Source organism: Balaenoptera borealis (assembly GCF_965194805.1).
Source record: "Balaenoptera borealis genome assembly, chromosome: 7".
Classification (NCBI taxonomy): Eukaryota; Metazoa; Chordata; class Mammalia; order Artiodactyla; family Balaenopteridae; genus Balaenoptera; species Balaenoptera borealis.
Genome location: NC_138864.1, coordinates 112,266,700 through 112,276,394, shown reverse-complemented (window position 1 = coordinate 112,276,394; position 9,695 = coordinate 112,266,700). Strand labels below are relative to the sequence as shown.

At 39.6% G+C, this 9,695-nt stretch overlaps 1 protein-coding gene across 6 annotated transcripts in view; it reads left to right on the top strand.

Annotated features, from left to right (window-relative positions):
- The window catches only part of CNOT4 (CCR4-NOT transcription complex subunit 4), a 140,765-nt gene extending 134,693 nt beyond the window's left edge, over positions 1–6,072 (top strand). For 4 of the 6 annotated variants that reach the window (XM_082398089.1, XM_082398088.1, XM_082398085.1 and 1 more), the window contains 2 exons: positions 3,791–4,003; positions 4,687–6,072. In XM_082398089.1, the coding sequence (XP_082254215.1) occupies positions 3,791–4,003; positions 4,687–4,988 (515 nt within the window). In that variant the 3' untranslated portion in view covers positions 4,989–6,072. The remainder of the gene's footprint in view (positions 1–3,790; positions 4,004–4,686) is intronic. The other 2 variants (XM_082398091.1, XM_082398090.1) reach the window with 1 other exon arrangement.
- Positions 6,073–9,695: the final 3,623 nt, after the last annotated feature.

The window sequence follows — 9,695 nt, the reverse complement described above, 5'->3', positions numbered from 1 at the left end:
GTGGTGAGAAGGCTTGTTAGTTAGATTGACTGCACAGTACCTCTGTGAGAATACCGGCTATTATCCCTCCATTGCTAGGAGGAGACTGTGGTGCACGAGCCAGTTCCTGGCAAGTGAGAAATCTTCTTACCTTGGCTTTTTGGAAACTACTATCTATTCAGTATTGAGTATTAGAAAAAAATTGTTGTTAGGCACCTATCAAGTAATAAATGGTCTTCAAATTGCTTTCCCTTCTCTTATTTTATCCTTACGAGAGACGAAAGCAGATGTTATTCTTATGAAGCATACTAAGAGACTTACTTACATGCTCAAGGTTATATTAATTATGGTTGCCTTATACAGTCCATCTGCAATTTTCAGCCCAATGTTTTCTCCATTAGACCTACGGACTTGTACATAGTGAATCGTATGCCAGTGTGAAGTCCTATATAAATAAAGGGAAATGAAGTTGCATCAGGTTGCATCCAAGTGTCCTGTCCTGGTACTATTTAAAAGGAAACGTGTATTCGAGTGGAATTATTTAGAGCCCTAGAAACAAAGGAATCAGCTTCCTTTGTGTCAGTGGTTATCAGCCAGGGATGATTTTGCCCCCGCCCCCCCCAGTAGCCGTTTGGCAATGTCTGGAGACATTTGTCATTGTCAGAGTTGGGGGTGGGGGGTAGTTGTGCGCACACTGCCAGCATCCAGCGGTGCTGCTAAACATCCTGCAGTGCGCAGAACGGCCCCCTCACGACGGGGAGTGAATTACGTAGTCCAGAATGTCAGTAGTGCTGAGGTTCATCAACCCTGCTGTATGTATTGCAAGGAATGGAATTACCAGAAGCCCTCTCAGCCAAAACAAATTTGGGTCAGAGGTGGGGTGGGAGGGTGGGCAGGGAGGTAGAGGAGGTGATTTCAAGTGTGGCTATTGAATTTTTCATGGGGTTAGCATTTATCTGATTTCCTTTTTCTTGCCCCTTCTTTATGCCAACACTTGGCATAGCAGTAGTAGAGAAAACAGTGAAGAAAACTTCTTTTCTTCTTGTAAACTACTTAGAATAGTGGTCCCATTCCCAGAGCTAATGAGTCAGTCCACTTCCTAGTGACACTCGCAACTTCACTGTAAACCAGTCCTCCATGCTATCAGGCTCCCAAGATGTCTAGGCACATGACTTTGTTTTTGGCAAGATTGTGAGAATTATAAACTAGCTAATTTATTCCCCAAGGTATCTGATAATCATAGCTCACCTGGGAGGATCTAAGTTTCTCACTGTTTCTGTATCATGCGCCGTCTGTGAATGTCTTTGGCTAACATACTCTTGCTTGATTTCATTAGCCTAAAATCAGAGAAACAAATATCTTTTTTTTTAATAGATGTTATTTTTTTAGAGCAGTGTTAAGTTCACAGCAAAACTGAGTGGAGAATACAGAGTTCCCATATATCCCCTGCCTGTGAACAAATGTCTTTCGATTTTATTGTAATACTGATTTTCAGATAAACTTTATATAAATGCAAATGTTATTCTGTTAATGCAAAGTTCCTTAGTTCCAGTTCTCACTAACTGTAAAGCAAAAGTAAGGAGAAAATGGGTTTTACTAAGTTATGGGTTTTTTTCTTTTTCCCTGTGCAGTGAAAGAGGGAACCTCAAATCATCTGCATAGGCTTCTTAATTGACTTTGTCTACCTAAAGTTCAAGAGCATTAATCTTCCTTAAAATTTTCCCATGTAGTTGTACATCACCTTTTTATATCAGGGAGATTTTATTTCCCTCCTGTGAAGTTTTCCTTGTTTAGAGATCAGTTTTTGGTTAATTGAAAACAAGTTAAGTTATTCAGTCTGACAGTGTGACTACTTTAAAGGTTAGGATGTAGCCACCGAAACTTCCTGTAGTTGAGGGTATTCTAGGACTTTATTAGTGTCATCTTGTTAATGCCTCATGCAGCTGGAGTGGATTAGGGGGTGGGGGGAATTGATGATTGTGTTGTTGATTAGAATTTTTCTCCCCTGGCTGCAAATTCCAGTTTGTTCCTTTAGCGAAATATTTCTCCTAATAGTCATGGCTGATGGACATACTATAATGTTTCCGTGTTTCTTTTTTGCTTCCTTTTCATCATGGGTCTCACAAGCCCCTGGGATTTGCCTTAAACATTTAACCTATTAAAAAGCCAATTAATTGTCTATACAAATATAAAGTAAATAGTCTATACAAGAGTGAGAGCTTGGTGTTATTAAAAAAAAAAACAACTCAGGGTCTGGGTTTCAGGTCTTGACTGTACAAGTCATGTGACTTGTGCAAATTATTCTAGAGTCTATTTCTTTATCTGTTAAATGCACACTATTCCCCCTGCTCTGCCTACCTCACAACATGAGGATCAAATGAAATAATAATGGACTATGAGAGTGCTTTGTGAATTGTACAACACAATGCAAATGTCAGATAGGATGCAAATAGAAGGGTAAGCTTTAGGAAATTACACTGATTGTGAATTGGAATTTGGTTTGAAGAATTTATTTTCCTTTCTGTTGACTAGTCTGTAGAGTGTAGATTGTCTTTTCTTCATCTAAGTAAATTCAGAGATGACTTTTGTTGCATTTGATTGTAGTTTTTTGTCTTTTTATAAATAACATCAATAGGGTTAAAAGCTTCACTTGCTGAAATGTTATAATTTGGCATAGGTTAGTGATTGGTGCAAAGGAAACATTATAAAAAGAAAACTCTGAATTCACCAAATAGCATAGACTGTACCTGATAGAATATGGTTACCATCGTCGCCATCATCATCATCATCATCATCATCATCATCATCAGTGGTGATTTCTCATCAATTCTGTAGAACCAGATAATTTTCTATGCTCTTCTCAAAAACCATGGTTGGTAGTTTGACCTACTGTCCTATTTTCAATAAAACAATTATTCTAAGTAGTAGTTACACTTTATGCTTCCCCTCCCCTCCCCCCAGCCAATTAGTTATATACCATGTGGATTCTGGATGGTAGTAGATCAAGTGAGTTTAGTCCCAACTTATGAAAGCCTTTTTATCTTGATAGTGTTTTATCATATTTGATGCTATTTGTAAATAGAACCAGAGAACTAAGTGTAGGACTCCAGGACTTGTGTTTTAAATGATGGGTAGAACTGTAAGAATAGAGTGGGCAGACTGCTGGAAATGATTCCATCCAAAAGGTAGCTTCGCCCCTGTCTCCTTGGCCTTTGTGACTAATGGAAAAATACTCTTTTCAAATTCAAAAGCCTATACATGACTGCCTTTCTCCTCTGCAATACATGATCAGTTTTATAATCAGGAAGAACTTAATTATTTTTCTTTTTCTATTGGCTTATGTTTATTCTTCATAAAATGACTTTTCTTTCATTTAATGGGCTCAGAATACACTCCTATATTGAACTTTACAGGCTTGCTTCTTTTTATAGCGTAAATCAGCTCAGCTGGCTAAATGCCCCACTAACTGAAACTTTATAATGTAGCTGGAACTAAATTGTGCTCTGGAGCATTGAGTCTTTAGACTGGATTATTGACTTACAAATGAAAATGGTAAAGAGTCTGTAAGAAGGACAAGAAGCTCCCTCTCCTGATCCTTGAGCAACTTTTTCCTCACTTATTTCAGGGGCTCTGAGCTCATGAGCAAAATCCTAACCAAGTTTATCTTGCTAGGACAACCCATTTTAAATGCTCAATAAAGAAAGAATAATTCTTCTCCCGCTTAACAACTAAAGAACAACATATGTTTCTAACGTCAGCTTTTTATTTTTTTTTTTTTTATCTTTCATTTTTTTGTTGGTAAATCTCCCAGACAACAGCAGTTCTGTAGAGAGTTTAAATATGAAGGAATGGCAGGACGGGCTAAGGGCACTTCTACCCAACATTAACATCAACTTTGGTGGACTGCCCAATTCTTCTTCCCCCTCCAACGCCAGCCACAGTGCACCAACGTCCAACACTGCCACCACCGACAGCCCGAGTTGGGACAGCCCTGGCAGCTGGACAGACCCAGCCATCATCACAGGTAACTTTCTCACTCCTTCAGCTCCACTGACTGCCATCAGTTTGGTTTTTAGCACAGATTAACTAAAAACAAGAGGTCTCTTCAACGTAATCTTCCCAAAGCCACAAGTGTGTAGTAGCTTGTTTCGTTCTCCGGGGTCATGTAGCCTCAGTTAACTCTGTTGGCCTAGTTGTGTAACAAGGCATTTGGTACCTAGGTTGCTTCTTTTGGTGTAAGTAGGCGCTAACATCTGACAGAATGTGTGTATTTTGTAGGTCTCAAAGTACAGAAGGATCTGACTTATCCTCTCAAAGGAACATACTCCACTTTAAAAAATAAAGCTCTCTATTATAAGGCTATCTTGTTTATGTATCCCTGTTAGAGAAGGAGAAGCACAATTGGGAAATAACATCATGCAATCCTGGGGACTCATTGTGGCAACTCTGCCTCTGTGACAGTGGGGGATGATGTCTGTATAGTTGAAGAGGAGGCATGGGTTTGTGTGACAATAAATCGTGGTCATTGTGAGTGGGGAATAAAAGGAACATAAGATTGAGAAGGTCTTATTTGGAAGGAGTTTAAAATTGTAATTCTTTGTTTCTTTTTGGAGAAACTAAGTGCCTTAAAATTTTTTGTTTGATGAAATTCTTATGCTTTCTGCACAAACTCACCATTTTCCTTCTTGTTTTCTTTTCTCTCCTTAGGTATTCCAGCATCTTCAGGAAACAGTTTAGACTCTCTTCAAGATGACAATCCTCCACACTGGCTCAAGTCCCTTCAGGCCCTCACAGAGATGGACGGCCCCACTGCTGCTCCATCACAAGCCCACCACAGCGCCCCCTTCAGCACACAGATCCCTTTGCACAGAGCCAGTTGGAATCCCTACCCTCCTCCTTCAAATCCTTCCAGCTTTCACTCGCCACCCCCAGGCTTTCAGACAGCCTTCAGACCCCCCAGCAAAACCCCCACAGATTTGTTACAGAGTTCAACACTGGACCGCCATTAGGGAAAGAGGAGAATTCATTAGAAAATGCAGGATTTGTCCCACCCTGTTTTCACCCTCTCAGCCGACCCACAGCTCCCTTCTCATCTCTTATGTTCTGAAGAATCCAGTTCCTGTCAGTTTTGTTTCTCCCTACCCCCAGATGCAATGCGATCGCAGGGTCATTACCATCTTTTTTTTATTGTAAAAGTTTCTGTTGATCCAGCATTTGAGTGACACTGTTGAATGTTTTCTAAAAATGCCTTTTTAAGGAGGAAAGAAAAGAAATCAAAGGGCAGTCTCAATACTTAGAAAATTACTGTTTGTCTGTTGCGCATAATAATGACATAATCTGCTTAGCAGAAAATGATTAATCTATAGGGAAGGTGAAGTAAATGCATTATCAACTGCAGAAGTTTGAAAACCAGGTTGACTGAAATGAGATGGCTAAATGCATGGGGGAAAGCAGTGGTCCTGGCATCCGTCTTGTTTTCAGCTTATCACTGTTGCAGGGAAAATGCTTTTAATTTAGTTTTTAATTCTTTTGGCAAGTTGATGGAGAGGACTTGATTGTGTTGTTAAGCAAAAGAATTTATCGGAAGTTGATGGAGAGACAAATTGATCTGCGGTAGTAACTGGCCTATTGCTAAAGAGTTTATAAGGAGGGGAGAAGTGATTTTTTAAAGGAGAAAAAAAATTTTTTTGGCTTTAGATTTAAAGTAAATTCAAATGTTTTAAAGAAAAAAAGTATTCACAGATGTAATACCTATGCATAATATAAGAGCTGAAATATAAGTGATTTCTTCGATCTTTCTCCTCTGTCAGAATCTTTTTTTCTTTTTACCTTAAATTCACCTGACTAAGGGCACTCTGAGATAGCACTGCTCTGGGGCCATCTGATCACCATCAGGAGCAAATCTCTGACGACCTTGCCTGCAGCTTTTACTTAACCCTGTAGTTTCTGGACATTTGTGCAGTATTGAAAAGACAGGAGAAAAGAAAACAGAAACCTGGTTATAACCTAATGCTAAAACTAAAAAAAGGAAATGTACCTCTTTCTTCAGAATTAAAACTAAAATCTTAAATAAAACAGAAAACTTGATGATGACCCTTGGGTTGTTCTTGTTTTTGTTTTTCCATTTTATTGCATGTGAGTTTGAAACATTTTGTGGTGACAGTCATCAGGTGTTTCCATTGATTTTACATCTTCAGCAATAGGGAGGATGGGTTAGAAGAAGAAATTAGAAAAAAATTCATTTTATTGTCGGTCGTTGCCATCTCTGAAGGTCAGCCCATCTTATCCTCAAGAATTCCTCTTCCGGTGGCTTTCAGTAGAAGATGCTTCTTTGTGCTGTTGTGTTGTGCAGACCAGACCTTCCCAACTGAGAAGCCTCATGGGCCACGAAGGAGCAGATAGGCTGGGTTGTGCTGAGATGTTGGTTGTCTCGGGGAGACCTGGCAGCCCCAGCAGTCAGGGTGCCATACAATTAGCAGCACGTGTGAGTGCCACGACGGGAAAGAGATCAGGAAACACTGATAGAGGAAACCCACAGAGAAATCTTTCGTGACCAGCCATTCTAGGGAGTACCTAATGATGGAGAGATGGTCACACCACTAACCAAAAGAGGGTACCAGGTTGCGAGGAATCTGTATGATTTGGGTTACATTCAGAAGTCCAAAGCTGGAGTTGGCATATTTCCAGCTACATCCATTAAGGGGATCTTTGTAGGATGAACTAAGTAGATCTTTTAAATTTTACATTCTGTGCTTTCAGATTGATTTTCTCCTTCTTACATTTACTCTGTACTTCAATTTGCTACCAAAAAAAATTTTTTAACACAGTTTTTGAAAAATGTAAAGCAGATTGTCTCAAATAAATGTCTCTATAGACTATAGGCTTCCTCTGGTCTGTAGACTTTGCTTCAGTCACCTGAATCTTCACATTGTACTGGAAAATGGTGGCCCAACACACAAGCAATATCAGGTAGTAGTGAACTGTAATCAAGGCTTTGGGGGATTGTAGGGGGCGGTTTGGATATTCCTGACATTGGTATATCAACAAAAATGTGAAGGGAGGGAAATTGTATTTTTCATGGCTGTGCTGTGATTGCGTGTATGTTTAATGAATCATACAGAAGACTTTATAAAATATGCAAATATCATTTAAAGAATAATAAAACAGTAAAAACCAGTGTGCCTACCACCCAAGTTAAAAATAGAACCTATAATATCTTGAAAGACCTCCTATCTGTCCCTTTCCAATTTTATTTCCTTTACTTTCCTTACCATCCACAAATCACCATTGTCTTGATTTCTGTGCTGATCTTTCTTTAGAGTTTTGCCACTTCCATATGTACCCCCGGATAATGCATTGCTTTGTTTTAAAAAGCTAAGTAGCAAATCAAAACTTAGCTGTGTAAGGGAAGGGCAGTATTGTCACTATCAGATCAAGGCTTTTAGGAGAAGATAAACAGATTCTTTAGGTCATAGTTTGGGTTTAGTTTCTCTGATAATTTATAAAAGCCAGTTCTGGGGAAGACAGTGTGCAAGGTCATGAATGAATCCTGGAAAAGAGGGTCCAGTACAGTCAGGGCATCCGACAGGGCTGTTGTGAGCCTGATCCTGGATGTCTGGCAGAGTGGTCTGCTCTCTGTTTCCTGTGTCTAAGCTCTCCCTGGCTTCCCTCAGTCCTCTGGAGTTGATCAAAGCCCAACCCATGGGAGTGGGGTGGTTTAAAATAAGCGTCAGCTGATCAATTCACCAGGGCGTGGAGGGGAGAACAGAAATTTCATTAGGTTTGGTCAAAATCAGATAAGTACAGAAAAGAACCTGGACCAAACTGATTTAGGCAGTCTGCTGGTATAACAGCAGTGGGAATCTTGGTACTGACAGCCCTCAATGTCTGTCTCTTGGCTCACAGTACTCAGATCTGTTGCACAGCTGACATTCCTAGTATTTCCTTTCACCTCTCTCCTTTCTTGGGTCTTCTTTCCCCTGTATTTCTATATGCCATATCTTAGTCTTTTTTTTTTTTTTTCCTCTAATTTTGTTGGAGTGCATCCTCCAGTAACTTCTTGAGAAATGCATGTGGGAAATAAATATTTTAGTAATTTGCATATACAAAAATATTCTGTTTCCGTTGATGGTTTGGTGGATAGACGATTCTAAGTTGTAGATATTTTTTCCTTTAGAATTTTGAAGACATTACTCTATTGTCTTCTTGCTTCCAGTATTGCTGTTAAAAAAAAATCCAAAGCCACTCTGATCCTTTATATGTAATCCTTTTGTCTCCCTCTCTGGAAACCTGTAGAAATTGTTTGCTGTGTTCCTTGGTGTGGGTCTATTTTAATTCATTGTGCTGAACACAGTGGATACACACTAGGTTTTTAAAATCTGTTGACTCATGTCCTTCAATTCTGGGAAATTTTCTTGACTTATTTCACCAGTGAATTTCTTGCAGTTATTTTCTTGCAGTTATTTTTTTTTCTCCCTTTCTAAAAATCCCATTATTCTGGACTTTCTCCTATTCTTTTATCCAGTTTGCCATCTCTGTCTTTTGCTCTTCTTTCTAGGAAGTTTTATCTCAACTTTGTTTATATTAATAGTTTTATTCTCCTTGCATTGTTTCTATTTCTTCAAGTTGGTTTTATCTGTTTGTTTTGCTTCTTTCTCTATCTTCCGTATTAGAGACTTCTCAGATCCCTGGTAGTCCTTGATATCTGCTCTTGAATAAGACTAAAAAGCTGATAGGAAGTTTTGTAAACATGAAGGCATGCCAACTTTGAACTTCACTGTTGGAAGATCTGGATGGGCTCTGTGTTGGGGAAGCCCTAATGTCAATGTCTTTGGGCTTTTTCTCCTGGGCTGGTCAGATTCCATAGAGAAGAGTCTTATACTGGCCGGCCTAGAGGGTGAGGGTCTGACTGCCGGAGCTGTCATGGTGTTCTCTGTATTCAGTATGAATATATTTACTTCATCCCTGTTTTCAGTCCTTTTCTCTCCAGAGATTACCTCCAAGTATCTGCCCACTTAGGAGAAGTGTGGTTGCACAATGGTGTGGAGTTGGGGAATGAATTTAGGGAACTAACTTGTTAAAACAGCTTTCTCAGTAATCTTTATTTTAGCCCCACCCCGCAGATTTTATCCTCGGCTCTAGGGGTACCTGGCACTGTCAGTTTATGTGCCCTTGAGGATTCTGTGGTGTGAATCGTGTTGGATCTCAGCTTTCCCCGCTGTTAGCTTGAAGCTTCTCAGATCAGCCAAGTGACGCTCAACCAGCTGCTTTCTCGGTCACCGTATTTTGTTCTGTCATCTGCTCTCAGGGTCTCCCTGCTTTTTTCTTTATTCTAATTTTAAGTTAAGTATGTAGGTTTAAACTACCACCTTAGTGCAGATTTGTGCTCTGGTTTTATAACCTCATAGGCACAGTTTGTCGGGCAGTAAAGTAGAGGGAGCTTCTTGCTATTGACCAATGAGCACTATCCCTTGGTTTGAATAGCACCTGCCCACGTGTTTGTTTTGTTGACGTTGAAGTGGTTTCTCTCCTTTTAACATCCTCTTTTCCAATGAAGCTCTTCTGAGTTACAATCAATAGTGTGTTTTCCAAAAGCTCATCATACAGGGGATTATATTAATGGTTAAAATTTTAGTTGAGATGTTGAAGGCAACTTTTACTGCAGTCTTAGGGGAGGTTGCAAGTCAGATGGCTGTGGGTCATTTTCTAGGCTACAT